Source organism: Megalobrama amblycephala, linkage group LG8 (genome assembly GCF_018812025.1).
Source record: "Megalobrama amblycephala isolate DHTTF-2021 linkage group LG8, ASM1881202v1, whole genome shotgun sequence".
In the NCBI taxonomy this organism is placed as follows: Eukaryota; Metazoa; Chordata; class Actinopteri; order Cypriniformes; family Xenocyprididae; genus Megalobrama; species Megalobrama amblycephala.
The window spans coordinates 34,541,973-34,567,113 of NC_063051.1; the positions used below are offsets into that span (position 1 = coordinate 34,541,973).

The window sequence follows — 25,141 nt, forward strand, 5'->3', positions numbered from 1 at the left end:
ATCTGCTATTCAACTCAAGTATTAAAGAGCCTTATTGTGTCAGAGCTCACATTTGCTTCACTCTAAAAAATCTTGGGTTACTTTTTCTACCCAAGTCCTGGGTTGAGCCTTTTGGGTCATTTTTGGGGTTATTTTTCCAGGAAGTTCAGTGTTCAGGAAGTTTTTGTGTTACCCAGATCCTGGGTCAGATGTAACAACCCTGCGTTTGGGTAGTTTTTGTGCTACCCAGATCCTGGGTCAGATGTAACAACCCAGTGTTTGGGTAGTTTTTGTGTTACCCAGATCCTGGGTCAGATGTAACAACCCGGTGTTTGGGTAGTTTTTGTGTTACCCAGATCCTGGGTCAGATGTAACAACCCGGTGTTTGGGTTGATTTTGCGTTACCCAGATCCTGGGTCAGATGTAACAACCCGGCGTTTGGGTTGTTTTTGCGTTACTTAGATCCTGGGTCAGACGTAACAACCCGGCATTTGGGTAGTTTTTGCGTTACTTAGATCCTGGGTCAGACGTAACAACCCGGCGTTTGGGTAGTTTTTGCGTTACCCAGATCCTGGGTCAGACGTAACAACCCGGCGTTTGGGTTGTTTTTGCGTTACCCAGACCCTGGGTCAGACGTAACAACCCGGCGTTTGGGTAGTTTTTGCGTTACTTAGATCCTGGGTCAGACGTAACAACCCGGCGTTTGGGTAGTTTTTGCGTTACCCAGATCCTGGGTCAGACATAACAACCCGGCGTTTGGGTAGTTTTTGCGTTACCCAGATCCTGGGTCAGACGTAACAACCCAGTGTTTGGGTAGTTTTTGTGTTACCCAGATCCTGGGTCAGATGTAACAACCCGGTGTTTGGGTAGTTTTTGTGTTACCCAGATCCTGGGTCAGATGTAACAACCCGGTGTTTGGGTTGATTTTGCGTTACCCAGATCCTGGGTCAGATGTAACAACCCGGCGTTTGGGTTGTTTTTGCGTTACTTAGATCCTGGTCAGACGTAACAACCCGGCATTTGGGTAGTTTTTGCGTTACTTAGATCCTGGGTCAGACGTAACAACCCGGCGTTTGGGTTGTTTTTGCGTTACCCAGATCCTGGGTCAGACATAACAACCCGGCGTTTGGGTAGTTTTTGCGTTACCCAGATCCTGGGTCAGACGTAACAACCCGGCGTTTGGGTTGTTTTTGCGTTACCCATATCCTGGGTCAGACGTACTGTAACAACCCGGCGTTTGGGTAGTTTTTGCGTTACCCAGATCCTGGGTCAGACGTAACAACCCGGCGTTTGGGTTGTTTTTGCGTTACCCAGATCCTGGGTCAGACGTAACAACCCGGCGTTTGGGTTGTTTTTGCGTTACCCAGATCCTGGGTCAGACGTAACAACCCGGCGTTTGGGTTGTTTTTGCGTTACCCAGATCCTGGGTCAGTTGTAACAACCCGCCGTTTGGGTAGTTTTTGCGTTACCCAGATCCTGGGTCAGACGTAACAACCCGGCGTTTGGGTTGTTTTTGCGTTTCCCAGATCCTGGGTCAGACGTAACAACCCAGCGTTTGGGTTGTTTTTGCGTTACCCAGATCCTGGGTTAGACGTAACAACCCGGCGTTTGGGTTGTTTTTGCGTTTCCCAGATCCTGGGTCAGACATAACAACCCGGCGTTTGGGTAGTTTTTGCGTTACCCAGATCCTGGGTCAGACGTAACAACCCGGCGTTTGGGTTTTTGCGTTTTTTCAGACATGCGTTTGGGTAGTTTTTGCGTTACCCAGATCCTGGGTCAGACATAACAACCCAGGGGTTGAGTTATTTATCGCCCTCTTCAGGAGAGAGCAGTACTGCTCCGTCAAATTGGTGCATGTCTTCGGTAAAATACACCTGCATAATATGTTACGATTTTATTAAAAAAGATACAGAATATAAACACTTTGGATGTTCTCAGAATTTTACACTGATTATTTATGGTCAGGTTATGGAGTCAGTCACAGCATTTTTCGGCTATGAGTGAAACACAGGCGGCGGTCTGAAGTTATCAGTTCCCCCGCTGAATGCGAGCCATTGGTCGATCACACTTACTTCTAAACGTTTAATTTTTACTTCTAATATTTTGTTAAACAACCTTAAATGTAGACAATATGTATCAAAAATTATATAAAATAAGCTATAATTTAAAATATGATCGAAAAAAATTATCCTTGTTGTGTGGAATTTTTAAAAAAGGTTTAGAGGATTTAAGTTAATCCGTAAACATTAATTCATGTATGAAGTTAAAAAAAGCTAATATTATAGTAAAAATTGATTTAACCCATTATGTTGGGTAAAATTAACCCAAATTGGGTTGTTTTTAACTCAGTGTTTTTAGATTTTTTATTAATAGAAAAAGACCAGACACAAAAATGACAGGACTGGCTTCATGTGTCTGCTATAGCTCCAGCTAAACCACTCCAAATTAAGAAATGGTAGAAATGACTTCGTGATTTAGGCCTATATCTGTAGTAACTGAGAGTCTAATATTTTATGCAATTATGCATGAACTAAACCTTGAATGCAAGTAAGTCTGCCAAATGCTTAAATATTAAATCAAATATTAGGACGTTCTGCATTCATACAGTAAGTGTTCAGTTGCTACATTACAAACACAAACACTAGTCCTGATGTATCGCTCAAAGTTGATGATCAATCATTATGTTTGAGTCATTCATGTTGAAACAAAGTTCCCCTACCACTGTATTTCGAGTGAACTCCACCCACCCGCAGAGCTACTACACCTGCCCGCACGAGCTCAGGTGAGACACTCCCGCGCCGCATTCCGAGCTCGTGAAGGCGAGCAGGAGGTCGCGTCGCGTCATGGCGGAGTCGCAGCTCGTGTGTCTGGAGGACGGGCTCATGCCCGCCGCGGTGCCCGAGTCCCGGCCGCAGTTCTACTACAGCGAGCAGCAGCGGGCGGCGCTGGAGCAGCTGCTCACGAACGGAGACGGAGCGTTCAAGAGCCTCCTGAAGGAGGAGAAGAGCCAAGACTTCCTGTCGGCGCGGGAAATCAAGGCCATCACGAACACCTTCGTCAAATATAAGCAGGAGGAAGACGATGGAGGGGCAGCGGAGAGCAAACCCAAAAAACAACCAACAACCGACAAACGCGAAGACAGCGGCTCGCTGCGCTCCACCTATTGGCCGCAGATGTCGGACACGGAGGTCCCGCCGCTGGACATCGGGTGGCCCTCATCCGGGCTCTTTAAAGGGGTCACCCGAGTGTCGGTCTACACACACCCGCCCAAAGAGAACAGCCCACACATCAAGGAGGTGGTCCGAAAATTAATACAAGAATCATGCAAGGTCAGCGCTCATTACATATCGAATAAATAGAGCTGTCTTTCATGTGTGGACCCTAAACCAAGGTAAATCACTCTAGATTTTAAGAGTTGCTGAGGTAAATGATAACCCAGCTGACAGGGAACGTTCTGTCAAGGTTCTCTCAAAGTTATGAACAAACGTTCGTTCAAAGTTATCTGGTCTTTAATAATGTTCTCAAAAGTTTAGCTCAAAAACATTATTTATGTTTCATTCATGAAATATTTTTATAAAACATTTTAGTTGGATGTCTAATGTTTTTAGGTAGTTTAGAGAACATTAAAAAAAAAAAAGCAAAATGATAAAACAGGGGAAACCATGATTACTATGGAAAACATCTGTAAGGGGATTCCTCATCACCATGATCACATAGTTTCATTTTCTCTTCTCACTGACACTGTAAATGTCATGTGACCTAATTATGCATCTAATGAGGTTCACATCTAAATGAACTGGTTTATTCATTCATAAATATGAATAAACCAGGGGCCATATCATGAATGTCCTGAAGGAATAGCAATAATTCCTGAGGATTCCTGCTGGATACTTGGCGATCTTGTTCAGACTTGATCTAACCGTCAGTTTCTCCAGCCTGCAGTGGTTGATCTTCAGGGAATGACTGTGATCGCTGACACTGACTCACTGCAGCAGGAAATGATGCGGCTGACATTCTGCTTTCTAAATAAAATCTCAAGTCTGAAAGCCGAGCCACACCTTAAATAAAGTACTGATCTGATCCTGTGTTTAAATGTCATGAATATCATGCTAAACATCTTCCTTGTTTTTATAGGAAATATATGTTCTCGTTTTCCTCATTTCTCAGGACTGGGAAGACTGGTCACACCAGATTCCACAGTCGAGGGACTTTCTCTCATGTTCAGAGATCATTTTCTCTGTCATATCTGCTATCTTATCAGTCGTAATAAACAATAAACCATAAAGAAAGAAAGATGGCCTTATTTTATCCTTGTTGGATTTATTGTGCCTTTAGAAACAAACTAAACACTGTCAGATCTGAAACAAGAGAGGAGAAAGTGAAAGCTGTTCAAAACGTCTGAACTGGGTGTGAATCAGAATCAATAGTTTCAGTTTACTTTGTTACTGTACTCCTGATTACACACACACACACACTTTCTCTCTCTCACACACACACACACATACATGCACCCGCACACATTCGCACACTTAGACACACATTCGCGCACACACACATGCACTTATGCACACACACACTCACACACACACACTTGCGTGCACACACACTCACACACTCTCTCTCTTTCTCTCACACACGCTTTCTCACACACACATACACACACACACACACTTGCGTGCACACACACTCACACTCTTTCTCTCACACACGCTTTCTCACACACACACTCACACACACACACACACACACACACTTGCGTGCACACACACTCACACACTCTCTCTCTTTCTCTCACACACGCTTTCTCACACACACACACTCTCTCTCACACACACACATACATGCACCCACACACATTCGCACACTTAGACACACATTCGTGCACACACACACACACGCACTTATGCACACACACTCTCACACACACACTTGCGTGCACACACACTCACACACTCTCTCTCTTTCTCTCACACACGCTTTCTCACACACACACTCTTTCTCACACACACACTCACACACACACTTTCTCTCTTTCTCTCACACACGCTTTCTCACACACACACACACACTTGCGTGCACACACACTCACACACTCTCTCTCTTTCTCACACACACACACACACACACACACACACACACTTGCGTGCACACACACTCACACACTCTCTCTCTTTCTCTCACACACGCTTTCTCACACACACACACTCTCTCTCACACACACACACATACATGCACCCACACACATTCGCACACTTAGACACACATTCGTGCACACACACACACACGCACTTATGCACACACACACTCACACACACACTTGCGTGCACACACACTCACACACTCTCTCTCTTTCTCTCACACACGCTTTCTCACACACACACTCTTTCTCACACACACACTCACACACACACTTTCTCTCTTTCTCTCACACACGCTTTCTCACACACACACACACACTTGCGTGCACACACACTCACACACTCTCTCTTTCTCACACACACACACACACACACACTTGCGTGCACACACACTCATACTCTTTCTCTCACACACGCTTTCTCACACACACACACACACACACACACACTTGCGTGCACACACACTCACACACTCTCTCTCTTTCTCTCACACACGCTTTCTCACACACACACACTCTCTCTCACACACACACACATACATGCACCCACACACATTCGCACACTTAGACACACATTCGTGCACACACACACACACGCACTTATGCACACACACACTCACTTGCGTGCACACACACTCACACACTCTCTCTCTTTCTCTCACACACGCTTTCTCACACACACACACACACACACACAAATTGCTTTGTGTGAGGAACAGACCAGATTTTAAGTCAATATTCACTAAAAATCTCAAATCTCATTTTTGTTCAGATTCAGAAATCATGCATCAAATGTGTTACCAGCTAACAAAAATATAATACATATGAAAAATGTTACATTTGAATGTTCTCTGAATGTTCTGAAACAAGAAGTAACATTTAAAAAACATTAGACAAATTATTTCAGGAAAAATACATGATGAAACATTATGAAATTAACATTTTTGTGCTAAAGTTTTGAGAACATTATTAAAGACCAGATAACTTTGAAAAAATGTTCTATTAACGTTACTGGAAGAACGTTCACAACGTTGAGAGAACCTTGCCAGGACGTTAGCTGAAGATTCCCTGTTACGGTTGTGCAAGGTCATTTTGACAAACACACTTTTCTTTTCTGTAATGAAACATTTCCTATTGAAACCGAAAACACTGAAGATTGTTATAAAATGACCAGCAGGCTTCAGTTCCGTCACACGCATCAGGATTTTCTGCAGTTTCTAGTCAGAGACAGAAGATATTCTTGGTTCCTTTTCCCAAAAGTGAAGGTTTAACATGACTAATTACTGCAGACGAGAATAAGTGAAATGTCTGTCCAGGTCGTGGCTATCGTGATGGACCTGCTGACCGACCTGCAGATCCTGCGGGATCTGTTCGAGGCATCCAAGCGTGGCGTTCCCATCTACATTGTGCTGGACGAGCTGGGAGCGCCGCACTTTCTGGACATGTGCAGCCGAATGCAGGTCGGCGCAAAGGATCTTCAGGTACAGCGTCATTATCCCTTCTCAAAGCGCTCGTCTTTTCTTCTCTATTGTGTCGTATATCCGAGTGAAATGCTTCTGGAACAAGAACAAATGTAGGGCGGGGCTTGATTTTGATTGGATGGTTGTGGTTTGCTATTGGTGGATCTCATGTGAGTGACAGGTTGCCCCGCCCTCATCATCAGAGATGCTGCAAGAGGAAGATATTCTGATTCAAGATGACCAGATTAACACAATAATGATGTGCACCAATAAATCATGTAGAATAAACACTGAATTGTCCATTTTTTTGATTTCATGGTGGCTTTAATCTCGTTTCCATTCAGAATGTCCGGACTCGGACCGTAAAGGCTGTCGGTTTAAATCTGTCCTCGGGGAGAATCCCAGGAAACGTCCAGAGCAAGTACATGTTTATTGACGGAGATAAAGTCATGTTTGGAACATACAGGTGAGCTTGTGTTTATTGTTTACAGCCTCCTAAATAATGTTTGTGTCTCATATTGTGTTTGTTGGTCCTGCAGCTTCTCCTGGAGCTCTTCCCGAATGGACAGAAACATGATCACGGTGATGTCAGGGCAGGTGGTGGATTTTTACGACAACGATTTCCGAGAACTTTACGCCGTTTCGGACAAACTCGACCTCTTTAAGGAGTTTCACCTCAGTAAGCCCAAGACAGGCAGCCTGTCCCGTGCCGCCGTGCCCAAACGCCCCCTAGCGGCCACTTCACGCTTCCAGGTGAACCTCGGAGACGCGACGCGTGGAGATATTAAAGTGCCGGCGCACAAATACCACAACCCGAAGTACCTGTTGGCGCTCGGACAGATCCCAGGACCCTCAACACCACTGCAGGATTTCTTAAGTACCATGCAGCCACCAGATCCCACAGAAGAGCCGGAGAATCCCATGGAAGAGCTGGAGAACCTGACACCCGCTCCCTCTCAGACCGGGAAGAAGTCCAAGAAACTCAAAACACCGACAAAGTCAAAGAGATCATGGTGGAGGAGACAGAAGCAGGACAAGACGAGCGAAGCTGTCACTGAAGAAAACACGGCGGACGAAGCGTCCAAACACACGCTGACCGCAGACGACACCTCTGAGGAGCAGGACTCCGGCAAAAAGAAGAAAAGTATATTTAGGAACATTTTTAAAAAAAACAAATGATGATTCTTTCGTCGTGACTGAATGAGCCGCTGTTTTTAACGCCTCATGAAGACGTCATGTTGACATGTTTACACCGTGTTCCTGACCTCACTTTAGACTTTCTTTGTAGTGTATGTTTGATATGATCAGTGTGATGATAACTGTATTCATATGTGTGACTGTGACGATGTACAACGCTTGATAAAGAGACAAAATAATGTCTGAATTACATTCAAACCTGCTGAAAGGTTTCTGTACAGAGGAAGATTGTGTTTGGCATTCTGGAAACATGTTGAAAATGTTGCTTAATGAAGTATAGTCAAGTCGGTTTTATTTTTGTTTATTTTTTAATTTTGTTATTAAATTTGATTAAAGAAAATTTATTAAAATAAAAAATTTGATTTAAGTAAATAAATACATGATCAGTACAGTACTATTGAGTAGAGTAGATGTAAGAATATAATGTAACAACAGAAACTAAATATTTTTAAATTTACTTTACACATAAATTTTTCATGGTATAAATTGAGTCTTTATACTTAAAAATATACAGCTGTCTTTTAAATTTTAGAATGGGGTCCATCGCACAAGAATGATCCAAGACTGTGTCCGTAATCGCCCCCTATAGGCCAGTATTTGAGGGGACAGCCATTTGTAGTGATGTCTAAAACCATCAAGTGCACTCATTCAATCCCATAATGCACCGCAATAACAAGTGCATAACCGATGTACACTTAACGACTAGAGAATACCCATAATGCACTGTGAGATTCATGCATTGAATGAATTCTCGCGTCTTGCCAGAAGATGGCATCTGCATCTGAATCATCCATCCATTTTCCAAACCGCTGGTCCAATGTGGGTGCAGCGTAATATCATACAGGTAAAAATTCCATTTGATTGATTGATTATTAAACAGTTTAATTAAAGTTTATACGTATTTTCTGTGTCAGACATCAAGATAAAGCTTTTCATTACTACTGGAGCTGTCAGTTTGCCGAGTTTCAAACAATTATTAAACATCAAGCACAACCAGCAGCAGTCAGTGTCCGAATTCACTCACTCGTTTTCATTCACTCCTTCTAGTGAGGTATATCAGTGGAGTAATGTAGGGAATGAGGATATGGGGGGGCGATTCGAATGGGATGTGAACCAAATTAAAAAATCCAATTAGCCTACTTCAAATAATTTTCTTTCCAAAGATTATTTCTGTCAATTTAGGTAGGCCTAGTTCTTATCATGGTGGTGTTTGTTCAAGTGTTCATTCTTCCAATAAGTTTGGTTTTAGTTAGTTATTTGATGCTATAAAAACGGGGAGTGGCTGCATGATTGACAGCTGCGATTGAGTCTGCAGAGGTGGGCGGGACCTTGATGGATCACCACAGCGCAGACTCGGGCTCCAAATGACCTAATCGGTGCAAGATGTCAACGGATATTATGGCTTCATTTTTCTAGTGGAAGGACGTGGAGACATGTCTTCCATCTTTTTTAGAGTCAATGATGGGATGATCATATTTGGGGGTCCATGGCATTTAAAAGATTGAAAACCACTGGCTTGAACCACAAACAAACCCCACCCACTAAAGTTAAATTAGCCAAAACCATGGCAGATGACCTGATTGTACGAAATCATTGGCCTGTGGCAGAAAAAACTCACTCAAAATAGTTTCTGATTGGCTTAAAAAAGGTCTAGTGCTGTCCAGACACAGATGTGATTATATCTCACTGTTATTTGTCAAACAAACGGCTTCAATTTAAGAAGAAAAGTCAATGGAACAGTTATGAAGGGAGTGAAAGTCCTTTATATACAGGCTCTGTTCGCCCTCTGCTGGTGGATCTGAGCATAACACAGTATTTCAGACTCAGGATACAGCATGCATATGACACAAATGAAACACTACAATCTCATGAACTTCACAAGAGCACATGAAATGCGTCATTGGGGACACGACCAGAAATGCACTTCCGCTTTTACTCAAAGTGGCATTATTTGGCCGGATCTGTGTGTGTGTCAACAGCTCTGACCACAAAAAGGATCCGTGGATTTACCGCCACAGCTCTAAACAGGAAGTGACCACAGATGAGCTGAATATGAGTTACATTCACCCACGAACTAATTTTCCGTCTTTCCATCAGATAGCATCAGTTTACATGTCTGTCCGAGACTTGCAGAGACTTAAAGAGACTTGAACGTGTTTCAGACCTCAGATGCTCCTCATGGACTCACAGTGATGTTCTTGATGATGATGATAAAGATGATGGAGAAACATCTCATGAGGCTGGTTGTCTTGCTGGTTAAATCAGAGGTGAATGGGATCGTTGTGAGGATCATTAGCACCACAGATCAACAATAAAACTGCTCCTGGACCTTCATGAAACCACCAGCAGATGTCACATGTTCTTGATCTGATGGAGGAAGTGAAAGCGATGAGGTCATTTCACATTTCCCTTTTTAAACTTTGCTGTTGCATGAATAAAAGCCTGAGTGGGATCATCCTGTGCTACAGATGTTAAAAGATTCGCTTCCCGAATTGATTCTACATTTATCTTCTACTGACACAGATTTGTCTTCTACATGCACTTCCTCTAAAACAGAATGAGATCACGTTTCAGACTTTCATCGGCCCATCATATATATATATATGTTATTATAACATGAAAGTAAGGTTAATAATATAACTTAGATTGCACATTTTTCAGTTTTACTCAAATTAGGGTGATGCAAAAATAAGCACATCCCACAACAAAAACTACTACATCTAGTACTTTGTTTGGCCTCCATGATTTTTAATGACAGCACCAAGTCTTCTAGGCATGGAATAAACAAGTTAGCGACATTTTGCAACATCTATCTTTTTCCGTTCTTCAAGAATGAGCTCTTTTAGAGACTGGATGCTGGATGGAGAGTGATGCTCCCATAGGTGTTCGACTGGGTTCAGATCAGGAGCCACTGAATCACTTTCACCCTGTTCTTCTTCAGAAATGTGTTTGAGATCATTGTCTTTGCGACGCCATACAGTTTTGAAGCCATCAGTTCCAAACATTTATCTTGGTCTCATCACTCCAGAGTATAGAGTCCCAGTCATCTTCATCTTTGTCAGCACGGGCCCTGGCAAACTCTAGGCGGGCTTTTTTGTGCCTGGGCTTTAGGAGAGGCTTCTTTCGTGGACGGCACCCATGATGCCATTCCTCTGCAGTGTATGCCGTATTGTGTCACAGGAAATAATCACCCCAGTTTGGCTTTCTACTTCTTTAGATAACTGCAGTGAACTTGCATGCCGATTTTCTTCAACCCTTCTCATCAGAAGACGCTCCTGTCGAGGTGTTAACTTCCGTGGACGACCTGGACGTCTCTGTGAGATGGTTTCAGTTCCATCTTTTTTACATTTTTGTACCACTTTTGCTACAGTATTGTGACTGATAAGTAAAGCTTTGCTGATCTTCTTGTAGCCTTCACCTTTCTGGTGTAAAGAAATGATTTTCTTTCTCAGGTCTTGTGACATTTCTCTTCTATGTGGTGCCATTGCTGACAGCATGAAATGGGGTTTTAACACCATTTTATAGTCAATTGTCTGCTGGACACCTGTGTAACGAATTATTAGACTCACCTGTGCTTGAATTCTTGTTCAATTAGACTTTTGTAGTCTAAGATTAAGATTTAGATTTTTTTTGCTCCAGTAAGTTATATTATTAACCTTACTTTCATGTTATAAGTTAAACAGATGTTATATATATCGATCAGGCATAACATTATGAGCACCTTCCTAATATTGTGTTGGTGCCAAAACAGCCCTGACCCGTCGAGGCATGGACTCCTCTAGACCCCCTGAAGGTGTGCTGTGGTATCTGCACCAAGATGTTAGCAGCAGATCCTTTAAGTCTTGTAAGTTGTGAGGTGGATCCTCCATGGATCGGACTTGTTTGTTCAGCACATCCCACAGATGCTCCACTGGATTGAGATCTGGGGAATTTGGAGGTCAAGTCAACACCTCAAACCCGTTGTTGTGCTCCTCAAACCATTCCTGAAACATATTTGTGCATTATCCTGCTGAAAGAGCCACAGCCACCAGGGAATACCGTTTCCATGAAAGACTGTACATGGTCTGAACAATGCTTAGGTAGGTGGTACGTGTCACAGTAACATCCACATGGATGGCAGGACCCAAGGTTTCCCAGCAGAACATTGCCCAAAGCATCACACTGCCTCCGCCGGCTCTCCTTCTTCCCATAGTGCATCCTGGTGCCATGTGTTCCCCAGGTAAGAGACGCACATGCACCCGGCCATCCACGTGATGTAGAAGAAACCGTGATTCATCAGACCAGGCCACCTTCTTCCATTGCTCCGTGGTCCAGTTCTGATGCTCATGTGTCCACTGTTGGCTCTTTCGGCGGTGGACAGGGGTCAGCATGGGCATCCTGACTGGTCTGCAGCTATGCAGCTCCATACGCAACAAACTGATGCACTGTGTATTCTGACACCTTTCTATCAGAACCAGCATTAACTTCTGGAGCAGTTTGAGCTACAGGAGCTCGTCTGTTGGATCGGACCACACGGGCCAGCCTTCAATGAGCCTCGGCCGTCCATGACCCTGTCGCCGGTTCACCACTGTTCCTTCCTTGGAGCACTTTTGATAGATACTGACCACTGCAGACCGGGAACACCCCACAAGAGCTGCAGTTTTGGAGATGCTCTGACCCAGTCGTCTAGCCATCACAATTTGGCTCTTGTCAAACTCGCTCAAATCCTCCATTTTTCCTGCTTCTAACATCAACTTTGAGGACAAAATGTTCGCTTGCTCTCTAATATATCCACCCACTAACAAGTGCCGTGATGAAGAGATGATCAGTGTTATTTATTTCACCTGTCAGTGTCATAATGTTATGCCTCATCAGTGTATATATGTGTGTGTGTGTGTGTAAATGACACTGAGACTAATGCTGAGAATAATCCTGAACTTCTTCTTTTAACAAAACCAACATGTCACGTTTGTCCCGACACCACAAATGTTTGTTTCTGCTCAAACTACACAGAGACATTTCATAAAATACAAGCATCACGGGACATTTAATCTCAAATAACTTTAATTAAATAATCAATTGTACAATGCATCACCTAAAATCTTTCATATGATCTGTAGTATTTACAAAATATATTTTACATGAAAAACATTTAATACAAAACAGAGTAAATGTGTGTTTGTGTCGTTTGCGAGGGAATCAATCCATCTGCTGCACTGGATCATTATTAGACCACAGTTTCCATAATGGATTCAGTTGCACATTAAACACACTTTCTCTCACACACACACTCAACAAAACATTTGATCAGATGGCAGAAGCATGTTGGCTTTAGATAATAACCGAGTCTTTCTGGTGATGTTTGTATCGTCCAACCGAGGTAAGAAAGTATCTTTGGATGGAAACACAGCTAATGTCTCTTTATAATCTCCACTGTTGGTCAAATGGATAGTCATTGCCAAAAAGACCCCATTTCAAGTCAATGAAATGATCTGAGCTGCTCCACATTGATTGCTATAGCTCTATACTCTACAACTACTGCCTCATTTGAGTCTGTTTGTGTGTCTACGGGATTTCAGGAGAACAATCCTCCATTACATCTGCTGAGCTGTGAGAGAGAAACCTCTGAGCAATGACGTCTTCCTCTGAGTGTAAATAAATACGCAGTACGCTCTTATAGTTCTGGCTGTCTGTAGTTATAGTTCAGTCACGCCGTCGTTTCGTCTCATTTCTCTGGGACTTTGTTGATGACTTTCTTCTTCCGGACGGACACTAGGTCATAGAAGGGATCTTTTGTAATGCTGGCCCTGTAAACACACACACACACATGTCGTATGTCAGATGCGTGCCGTTCGTTCAGACGCCGTATGAGGACGTTAGTGTTCGTACCTGATGGACTCGATCCACTCGTCTCTCTCCTCGGCCGAAGCGGCGCAGATGGTGTACGACTGATGTTTCCCCTCCACCACACGGCCATCGGTCTCCGTCTTACACGCTTTGATCTTCTGACCCCGACTGTTGGGGTTATACAGCTCTAAACAATACTGCACACGGGTCAAAGGTCACAGGTTAACCATCACTAATAGTATAATTTATTGCCTTATTCTCTTATTTGTAACACGGTTCAAGTCTCACCGGTTTCCGGGGAAAGACTACTTCCTTCACGCTCAAATTCTCCAGAGGAATGATCCCGCGCGGCTCTTTGTCCTGATACACAAACGGCACAATCAGCTCTGATCTACACACTTCACACTGACCTTCATGCATTCAGAGAGATGTTTGCGTGTTCTTACTGTGGTATATTCAAAATAATACAGGCAGTTATCAGTGAGGATGAACCATCGTCTCTTCCACGTCTTCACACGGCCGCCTGCAGACGGATCATACATCTGATTATACATCGATAGTTAACATGAACAAACAATGAAAAATACTTCTAAAGCATTTATTATTGGTAGTTCATTTTAATTTCAACATTTACTAATACATACCCAGCTAACAGGGAACGTTCTGGCAACGTTATGAACAAACGTTCTTCCAGTAACATTAATAGAATGTTTGTTTAAACTGGTCTTTAAAAATATTTTCTCAAAACGTTAGCACAAAAACATTATTTATACATTGTTCGTGGAACATTTCTCTGAAACGTTTTAGTTGGACGTTCGTCTAACATTTTTTAAACGTTACTACTTGTTTCAGAACATTCAGAGAACATTCATGATTGATACAATGATTCAAGAATGATACAATGGAATGTTCCCTTAACGTTCACATAACTGAGAAGAAATGTTTAAAAATTGGATGTTTTGACTGTTCAGGGAAAATTCAGAAATTACATTTTCATAACTTAATATCATGAATAGCAAAACGCACTTATCTATATTGATTATTAGGGGTTCACGAGCGTAGCGCTCTATTGTAATTGTTAAAATTTCCAAAGATCAGAATTCTCCCATAAAAGTGATCAGGCAGACCAAACCGTAAGTTGTAGAGGTACGTTTTTATGTATTTATTTTTTATGCCGTCTTACGTTTGAATGACTAAATTAATGCTATGCCTGACTATTTAAGTGACTATATTCTGATTATAAACGAAGTATTACACTACTGATGCTCAACACACCAACAAATGACATCTCACCGGAAGTTTTCGAGCTACTCACACCATCTACAATGCCACCAAGACTCATTCCGATCAGCCTGATGGGGGCGCTACAGTGGCCAAAATTATGAAATTGCTCATAACTCCTCAACCAGGCTCAAGTGTTTTATATCATTGGAATCCATTATAACAATATAATCCAATTGGCTCAAGACAGAAATTTTGGGGTATTTTGTATTTTTTGAAAAACCTACTTTTGCAAACTAGTCCTTGGTTTTTGACCCAATCGGAACCAAACCAGTGCATCAGTCTGATTGTCAATAATTATCAAAAAAGTTGAAATTTCGATTCACGGTCCCTAAGGGCCGCCAAAACGTTAGAAGTAGGTGGAGCCACTTTTACTAAAATGGCTCTAACTCATGAACGGAATGAGATATTTCCATCAAATTTGGCACACGTATGTAAGATCTCATTCTGTGGTTGCTTGAAAAAGGACGCGGCGACTGGCCACTTGGTGGCGCTATAACATGGAAAAAACTTAAAAATGGGTATAACTATGCAACCGAAAGTTTGATTGACTTGAAAATTGGCATGCAGTGTCTTTGTCCAAGGTGCCAAGACTGCCTTTGAAGACATTTGCGTATCTCAAAAAACACGTCCGGCATCAGCCAATGAAGTTTGAGCATCTATCAGACAAGGTTAACGGAAGCCGATTGGAATGAAACTCGCTGGGCCTGTTTGACTCACGGCCCTAGAGACCTGTGAGCAACTGAAAAGAAATCGCCCACCGGGGGGCACTTTCACATTTTTCACATGTTTAAAGGATTGTATTTAACGCAGTTTTTTCGCACACACCCACGTTATTCAGACCACATGGTACAACTCCTCATTCTGAGAAACTTTGCCTCTAGGACCGCTGCTGTCCATCGAATCGTTTGTTAAATATTGGAAATTATTTCAAAAACCAACTTTGTCAAACTAGTTTTTTTGGCTCAACCTCAATAACTGTTAAAAAGCTTTATAAACCATACATTTTCTATGGTAAATTGCCTGTATTGGCTGTAAATGGTCTTTTCCGTCTATGATCGAGACGGTTACAGGCTTGCTAATTAAAACATTATACCTTTTTACGCATGTGCTTAAAGACCTTAAAGCGCTTAAACCCCGATAACTGCTGCTCGCAGCTATATTTATTATTATATCATCATATTTTTGTAAGCTGGGTGAGCAGTATCTATTTGACACAAAGACAATGAGGATGTCATTGAGTGTGACAGTATTAAACTTTAACAGATTTAGAATAAACACAGCTAATAAAAGCAGTGCTTGAATGGACGAAGCACAGAAAAGAAAGAGAAAGTAAACTAGACTAAATATGTTTGCAGTAGCGAATCTATTTCAGTTTGTTTAATGCAGTCAGAGTTCAATCTTTATGATCACTGATGTAGTTGCAGTATGTCTCGGCCGAGCTCGGCTTTACCCAGTTTGAGCAGCCAGCCCTCTCGGTCAGGGTTGAAGAAGGTGTGCGTGAGATCATTCCCATCATCCTCTGGGATTTTGAAGGGTTCGTTCCGTATACTGTTGTACAGATTCTGTCGTGAAAAGAAACACATTTCTATCACAACCACAACCTTCCTGTTAGAGCTGCTTATTTATGTAAATGAGCACCGCTGGCGAATAATAATTAACACCAGAGTGTTATTTGTGCTCAGTGACTCTCACAGGCTGGTATTTTGTTTCTCATGACCATCATGTGACCCGTGACGAGAGATTGTGATTGGCTGCTCACCGTCAGGAGGTCGTCGGGCAGGTCGTCTCCGTTGTTGATCCCGCGGTTCATGCTGATGAATCTCTCCAGCGGGGTCTTGTCCTTCACGTTGGGGTTGTGCAGACTCGTGTTCAACATGATGATGGCAAACGACAGGATGTAACATGTGTCTGAGGATCATTTACACAAACAACACAACAACTTTACCACAGACTGATAAACAAACTGTTCGTCTGATTGTTTCAGAACATTCTGAGAACATTTAAAAGTAACGTTCCCATAATGTTTGAAGAATGATACAATTGATACAATGTTCCCTTAATATTCACATAACCAAATAAAAAAAAAAAAAGAAACATTTTTAAAGCATTTAAAAAGCTGGATGTTTTGAACATGTAGAGAACACTCATTACTCGTCAGCGGGGCTGTTTTGAGATTATCAGTATCTGCTTGGCCAATTAACAGCTTTATTAACTTATTTCGCCATGGAATTAATAAATATAAAAGGTAACTGCAACTTTTTATCTCAAAAAATTGCAATTTGTTTCTCAAATATCAAAAAAAAAAAAAAGTCAATAGCGTTTTGAATTGGTCTGTGAGATAAACTTGGAATTGAGATAAAAATTTGCAATTACCTTTTTTATTTTTATTTTTTATTCCAGAATTATGATATGTAAAAAAGTCGGATTTGCAAGAATATACAATCATGAGCTTATAACTCGCAATTGTCAGAAAATAAGTAGAAATTGTAAGATAAAAAGTTGCAATTACTTTTTTTATTTTTTTTAATTCCATGGTAGAAACAAGCTTCCATAAGTTTCTTTATTTTTACAATTCTGAGTTATTATTTGGTAGAATATATATCATGCAAGTCATGCAAGAGGACGTTGAGGAGTTTAGAGATGTGTTTAACCTGTGGACTGGAAGACGTTGACGTTGCAGTTACAGTAACGTGTAGCGAAAGCCTCCATCATGCGGTCGATCTTCTGTGCTTCACCCGGCAGACGGAAACTCCACAAGAACTGCCTGATGAGTGAAAGAACGGGACAAAGAGAGGAAGCAGAAATAAGACGACTTCTGCGGCACGTGTGTGAATGAAGAAGCGCTCGTGTTCTCACCGTAACGCCTGAACCAGGTTCAGATCTGAAAACTCGTGCAGCTCCACAAACGCCTTGAGGATCTGCAGGTGCATCTCCTCCCTGAAACATCACATTGAGATTCATCACACACACACACACACACGGACAGAACTGATGTGTGTGTTTGGTTCATTTGTCACCTCTCTCCCAGGAAGTCTCCGATGGCTGTCTTATTCAGTCCTTCCTCTTTATACAGAAACTCTGCCACTCGGTCTGGTTTCCATTCCAGAATTTCGTTGTCAACCAGATACTTGATTCCCTGAAACACAGAGATGTTTGTCAGTCTGAGACACAGACCGAGATAAGACACGCTGCATTTGACCTGTAGCTCTTCTGAGTTTATCAGACCGTCCACACGAGTTCCTCCACAGCTAAAAAAAAATCACTTTTTGGAGATTTTCCATCAAACCCATACTTCCCTTTTCTACAGAATGACTAAAGAAAAGACTAAAACCTTCAACACAAAATCAGAGAAACTGATATACTGGTTGACTTTTGTTTACCTGCAATAGAAATGTATTTTGAGAGCCATGCGATGTTCCCCCAGTATCAGCACTGGAACCGTTTCAGCGTTTGTATCACTCCGTTTACGGCGACTGTCATGGCGGTTGAGTAAATGCACTGTATTTTATACAAATACTACTGTTGTTGTGTCACAGAATGTAGTTTTAAGAGTTTTTAGGGGAGAATGTAGTTATTTAGACCTAAAAATATGTGACTCATATATAAATATAGCACATATTTTACAATTTGTTTGGACGCTTTCTCAGATGTGAGCTCCAGGCCGTCAGCGGCCGTTCAGTGCTCGTGTACCCGCCGAGAACAGCTTTTTATCGTCCAGTTCTTCTGTAATTTGCTTCTGGCTCTGATGTAGATGAGATATAATTAATAATTCATTTGGGGCATATCAAATGGCAATCTTTGGTCTTATTACTTGTTCCAGAGCCCAAATCAATTTGGGTTAAGGGGAAAATTAAGTTTCATAACTTTATATTTAGGCTATATTTAACTTAAATCCTGTACTACTATTATATTATATTATATTATATTATATTATATTATATTATATTATATTATATTATATTATATTATATTATATTATATTATATATATATTATATTATATTATATTATATTATATTATATTATAGTTTAGGGCCAGTACAATGTTTTTGTTTAGTTTTATCTCTGTTGTGATACATTTTATTTTTCAGGATTATTTGATGAATTGAAAGTTCAAAAGAACAGAATTTATTTGAAATAGAATCTTTTGTCACAATAAACTAAACAAAAAAAGGGTTACCATGACAATTTGAAGGTTACCTTGACAACTAACTAAAATAAGTTAAAATAAATTAATAACTAAATAATAAATAACTACAAATAAAACAAAAATAAAACTGAAACAAATAAATTAATATTAAAAATATAATATAATATAATATAAAAAAAATAAAATAATTTAAAAAACAATAATATAAAAACAACAAAATTACCAAAAATGTAACTAAAAAAAATATCTTTCATAACTTTATATTTAGGTTATATTTAACTTAAATCCTGTACTACTATTATATTATATTATATTATATATATATATTATATTATATTATATTATATATATTATATTATATATATTATATTATATTATATTATATTATATTATATTATATTATATTACATTATATTATATTATAGGGCCAGTACAATGTTTTTCTAACAAGAAATTAACACTTTTATTCAGCAAGGATACATTAAATTGACCAAAAGTGACATTTATAATGTTACAAAAGATTCTATTTCAAATAAATTCTGTTCTTTTGAACTTTCTATTCATCAAATAATCCTGAAAAATAAAATGTATCACAGATTCCACAGAAATATGAATCAGCAACATTGATAATAATCATAAATGTTTCTTGATCATCAAATCATCATATCAGAATGATTTCTGAAGGATCATGTGACACTGAAGACTGGAGTAATGATGCTGAAAATTCAGCTTTGATCACAGGAATAAATTACACTTTACTATATATTCAAATAGAAAACAGCTGATTTACACTGGAATAATATTTCACCGTTTTACTGTATTTTTGATCAAATAAATGCAGCTTTGATGAGCAGAAGAAAAAAATTAAAAAATTTGAGAGAGCCCAAACTCCTGACTGCTAGTGAGTGTGTGTTGTCTATAGTTGAGTTTGTTAATGTGTTTGTGGTGTTGATCAAACATCAAACATTCGTCGTCTCTTCTCTTGCTCGTCGGGTCTCGCTGTATGTTAAAATGCAGCAGCGAAACCACAAAGACTCAGAACGAGAAAACCAAAAGTATTTCAGGTGTTGACCTGAGGGTGAGTGTTCAGATCAGAACTTCATCCTCCTGTCTGTCAGCCCCTCATTTATACACACTCACTCTTACTCACTCTTTCTCACACACACACACACACACACACACACACACACACACACACACACACACACACACACACACACACACACTCATGGCTGATGTGAGAGACAGACTGATGTTCCACTGCCCTCGTTATCTCATCTCACGCTGGAAACAAGTGTTTCATCATCATCATCATCATCATCATCATCATCACAGAATCTCCTCCAGATCTTACCTTTTTAGGATCCATGTTGAACTTCTTCTTGCCACTAGAGAAGCGTTTCTCCCTCTCCAGCATCTTACTGCAAGAGATTCAAACAAAACAACTTCACAATCGCAGCATTTCAACCAGCGGTTAATAATCGTCAACTAAAACTATTTTAAAAATGGCTAATTGAAATATAGCTGAAATAAAATATAAATATTAGATGAAACAAAATAAACTAAACAAAAATTTAAAAGGTTACTTTGACAACTAACTAAAATAAGTTGAAACAAAAATAAGTTTAAAAAAAAAAATAAAAATAAAACTGAAATACAAATAACTTATAATATAAATATAAAAAAAAAAAAAAAAAAAAAAAAACAATGATATAAAAACAACTGAATTACCAAAAATGTAACTAAAACTGAATATATATATATATATATGTGAATATATAGTAAAGTGTAATTTATTCCTGTGATCAAAGCTGAATTTTCAGCATCATTACTCCAGTCTTCAGTGTCACATGATCCTTCAGAAATCATTCTAATATGATGATTTGATGCTCAAGAAACATTTAATGTGCACAATTGTACAAAATATTTGTGTACAATATTTTTTTTCAGGATTATTTGATGAATAGAAAGTTCAAAAGAGCAGTGTTTATCTGAAATCTAATCTTTTGTAACATTATAAATGTCTTTACTGCCACTTTTGATTGATTTAATGCATCCTTGCTGAATAAAAGTATCCATTTCTTTAATTTCTTTTCAAAAAAATAAAAATAAAAATTCTTACTGACCCCAAACTTTTGAACGGTAGTGTATAATGCTACAGAAGCTTTGTATTTCAGATAAATGCTGTTCTTTTGAACTTTCTATTCATCAAGGAATCCTGAAAACAAAAGTACACAACTGTTTTCAACATTGAAAATAATCATAAATGTTTCTTGAGCAGCAGATCAGCATATTAGAATGATTTCTGAAGGATCATGTGACACTGAAGACTGGAGTAACGATGCTGAAAATTCACAGGAATAAATTACTTTGTCAAATATATTCACATAGAAAACAGTTATTTTAAATTGTAATAATATTTCACAATATTACTGTTTTTTACTGTATTTTTAATTAAATAAATGTAGCCTTGGTGAGCAGACGAAACTTCTTTTAAAAACATTAAAAATCTTAGTGGTTCCAAACTTTTGGACTGTACTGTATATAAAACAAAAAAATGAATTAATACTGTATCAGTATATAAATAATACTATAAATGAACAGGCGATGAGATGAAGAGCGTCAGTATTGTGTGTTTGTGGATGATGTTGATGTGATTCTCTTTAGTTCTTCTGCATCTGAATTAAGTGTCTTTAAAGCATCTTTTCCCTGATTTTAAGATTCTCTCAATGAACATTCACACAGTCACTCACTTGTCTTCTGCTGACTTGAAATCCTGAATATCTGCCATGACGTTTTCAATCTGGTTCTTCAGTTTCTGTAAGAAAAACCGTTTTCAGCTTCAACTCAAACATCAGCAACTCTTGTCAGGTTTCATAATGAAACAGTGAATTCACAGTGTCTATTACACACTTTAGCAGTATAATAATGGGATTTTGATTGAAGAACCATACCAGTAAAGCTTTGAATGCACACACAAACATGACCAAGAGTGCAATATGACTTTTAGGTTATTTTGGATCATTTCTTCTTTTTTTAACACATTTATTTGAGTGTTTTTGCTTTTTCACAGAACAAACAACACCAACGAGAAAAAAAAAAAAAAAAACTACACTCTTAAAAATTGCTGGGTTAAAAACAACCCAAGTTGGGTTGAAAATAGACAAACCCAGAGATTGGGTTAAATGATTGTCTGCTGTTTAGTTTTATTTAACTCAACTATTGTTTAAAAATGACTGAACCCAAAATAATTTAATTTAATAGTTTAATAATTGAACATTTATGTATAAGTTTAATAAATAATAGTTAAACAATAAACATTTATCAAATTGCTTATTAATAAATGTTCATCTTTTGATTATTATTGTTTCCTCTAGTAATTATGTGTCTGATTTTTAATTTCCAACCTATTTTGGGTTCATTTTAAGCCAGACATATAGTCACTTTTAATCAATAGTTGAGATAAATAAAACTACCCAACATGCTGATCAAATATTTAACCCAATCTCTGGGTTTGTCCATTTTCAACCCAACTTGGGTTGTTTTTAACCCAGCATTTTTAGAGTGTACTATGACAAAACAGGACATTTGAGGGACAGATGTATACAAAGACAGATTATCATTTGACAGGTAATACTTAAGCAGAATACAAATTCAGTCGTACGAGTATAAACTAAAATAAAATTAATATCTGTGTACCATTTTATCTCTTAGGAATGACAACACTAACAATGAGGTTTGGATCAGTTCTTATGGCACATCACAGCAATGACAGAAGCAGAAAGACCTTCTCCTCAGATCTGATGTGTGTATGAAGAGCCCAGCTAACAGCGAACGTTCTCACAAGTTATGAACAAAAACGTTCTTCCAGTAACGTTAATACAACATTCGTTCAATGTTATCTGGTCTTTGATAATGTTCTCAAAATGTTAGCACAAAAACATTATTTATCGTCTTTTTTTATTTATTTCAGAACATTCAAAAGTAACGTTCCCATAATGTTTGAAGAATAATAACATGGAATGTTCCCTTAACGTTCACATAACCAAGAAAAAATGTTTTTAAAACATGCTGGACGTTTGGAACATTCAGAAACGTTTTCAGAACTTAAAGGGAACGTTAGCAGAACGTTCTTAGAACATTAGTTTGTGAGCTGTTGTTCTAACCTCAATGTCCTCCAGCAGAACCTGCTTGTGCATCTTCAGCCGTTCGATCTCCATCTGCTCCTCCGCCGTCAGATCTGAGAAAACACACACACACATGATCACGTGAGACAGACATCAGTGTGTTGCTGCAGATTCAGAGAGAGATCTCACATGTAAAACACTGTTAACAGGCCCAAAACACAGCAGTGAGTTTCTGCACAACATGACAACATCAAATAAACACTGAAACGGATTATTGACCAGATCAGAGCTGTCTGAAATCTCCCTTCTCGTGAAGACTTGAACAATACGCTTTACACTCGCTGTTCTGCTTTATGAAACAGGAAATCTGTTGCCATGGGGGCCGTTGGCTCCTGCGTGAGGGGCCTCTGTGTGTGTGTGTGTGTGTGTGTGTGTGTTTCACTTCAAACAAATAGACCACAGCAGACAGATGACAGAAACAAGAGATTCAGACAGAAACTCAGAGCTGAAATCAAACCAGCGGATATAAAATGAAGATAATAATGAACACAGACATTTTAATGTCAGATAATAATTCAGCTGGATTACACGAGTGGAGCTGATCCTGGACTACAGATTTCCTCAGAACGTTCTGTCAAGGTTCTCTCAAAGTTATGAACTTCCAGTAACGTTAATCTGGTGTTTAATAATGTTCTCAAAACATTAGCACAAAAACATTATTCATGGAAAGTTTATTTTTCTGAAATATTTCGTTTTTTTAGAGAACATTCAAAAGTAACGTCCCCATAATGTTTGAAGGATGGAATGTTCCCTGCATAACCAAGAAAAAACATTTTGAGCATTCAAAGAACGTTGAGAAAACGTTTTCACAACTTAATGGGAACGTTAGCAAAACGTTTAGAATTTTTTTTAGCTGGGATCACCACAACATCAAACTTCACTTCAACTGACCTCAAAAATGCATTAACATTATTAAAACAATAATAATAATTGATATTAAAAAACAAAAAATGCAATGGAAATCCAGATATTACCAATAAAAACTTGAATGTGAAATAGGCTGAAGATGGACAGAGAGTGTCAGAAATGAGAGTTTAGTTTTGTTAGTTAAGGTTAAACTCTCTCTTACCTGTGTGACAACACTCAGTCATTGTGCAGAATAACGCTGAACCCCTGTTTCATTAAAGCTGTGTGTTTGAATTCAGACTTTCTTCATGTTTGTTGTAGATGAGAGTGAGTTCCTCTATCTGCCCTGCCCTTCAAACACCCGTTTCACACCAGAAGTCAAGCGTTTCCGCAGGAGGAGCAGCGCAGGACTTCACAACATCAACACACACACACACACACACACATATATGTGATGAGATGATGTGAGGACTTCATGTGATCTGGTGATGCCATCTGCTGGTCATAATCACACTACAGTCCCCTGAAAACACACTCACATGTGTGAAGAAGAAAACAAATAACATTAAATTCTCTAGTTTTCTGGGGGAAATTATGTGTTCTGTAGCTTTAAAGCACAGAGAAGTTAAACCAGGAACGTTCTCACAAGGTTCTCTCAATGTTATGAACAAACGTTCTTCCAGTAACATTGATAGAACATTCGTTCAGAGTTATCTGGTCTTTAATTTTGTTCTCAAAACGTTAGCACAAAAACATGATTTATACATTGTTCATGGCAAATTTTTTCTAAAACGGTTAGTTTGACGTTCATCTAATGTTTTTTAAATGTTTCAAAAGTAACATTTCCATCATGTTTGAAGAATGATACAATGGAATATTTATTTAACATTTGCATAACCAAGAGAAACATTTAAAAAACGTTCAGGGAACATTTTTATAACTTAATGTGAGCATTAGAAAAACGTTCTTATGACATACATTGGAAGAAGCTTTGAACATATACATGTTTTTAATTCTGCACACAAACTTTATATGGAGTTTATAGCTGGATTTCAGCTGCAAAGAAAAAGCCCAGA

At 39.3% G+C, this 25,141-nt stretch overlaps 2 protein-coding genes across 2 annotated transcripts; one reads left to right on the forward strand and one right to left on the reverse strand.

Moving 5' to 3' along the window:
- The first annotated feature begins 2,231 nt into the window (after window positions 1-2,231).
- Window positions 2,232-8,067, forward strand: fam83fb (family with sequence similarity 83 member Fb). Its single transcript, XM_048200826.1, has 4 exons — window positions 2,232-3,308; window positions 6,433-6,597; window positions 6,921-7,042; window positions 7,116-8,067. The coding sequence occupies exons 1-4, from the start codon at window positions 2,823-2,825 to the stop codon at window positions 7,753-7,755; spliced, it is 1,413 nt and encodes a 470-aa protein (XP_048056783.1). The 5' UTR covers window positions 2,232-2,822; the 3' UTR covers window positions 7,756-8,067.
- A 4,731-nt stretch (window positions 8,068-12,798) lies between these two features.
- On the reverse strand, window positions 12,799-24,462 carry cyth4b (cytohesin 4b). Its single transcript, XM_048200827.1, has 13 exons — window positions 24,289-24,462; window positions 23,199-23,272; window positions 21,786-21,850; window positions 20,387-20,453; window positions 17,901-18,019; window positions 17,740-17,820; window positions 17,535-17,647; window positions 16,643-16,791; window positions 16,334-16,445; window positions 14,046-14,122; window positions 13,888-13,959; window positions 13,642-13,796; window positions 12,799-13,559 (listed from the first exon to the last, which is right to left on the reverse strand). The coding sequence occupies exons 1-13, from the start codon at window positions 24,308-24,310 to the stop codon at window positions 13,478-13,480; spliced, it is 1,188 nt and encodes a 395-aa protein (XP_048056784.1). The 5' UTR covers window positions 24,311-24,462; the 3' UTR covers window positions 12,799-13,477.
- Window positions 24,463-25,141: the final 679 nt, after the last annotated feature.

Bases quoted from the DNA above. Each gene is read 5' to 3' on its own strand.
- fam83fb (XM_048200826.1), top strand. From the start codon at position 2,823: ATGGCGGAGTCGCAGCTCGTGTGTCTGGAGGACGGGCTCATGCCCGCC. The intron at 3,309-6,432 runs GTCAGCGCTCAT...ATGTCTGTCCAG, and splicing joins TAATACAAGAATCATGCAAG to GTCGTGGCTATCGTGATGGA. The intron at 7,043-7,115 runs GTGAGCTTGTGT...TTGGTCCTGCAG, and splicing joins GTCATGTTTGGAACATACAG to CTTCTCCTGGAGCTCTTCCC.
- cyth4b (XM_048200827.1), bottom strand. From the start codon at position 24,310: ATGACTGAGTGTTGTCACACAG. The intron at 23,273-24,288 runs GTAAGAGAGAGT...GTGTTTTCTCAG, and splicing joins GACTGAGTGTTGTCACACAG to ATCTGACGGCGGAGGAGCAG. The intron at 16,446-16,642 runs GTGAGCAGCCAA...TTTTCACGACAG, and splicing joins TGCCCGACGACCTCCTGACG to AATCTGTACAACAGTATACG.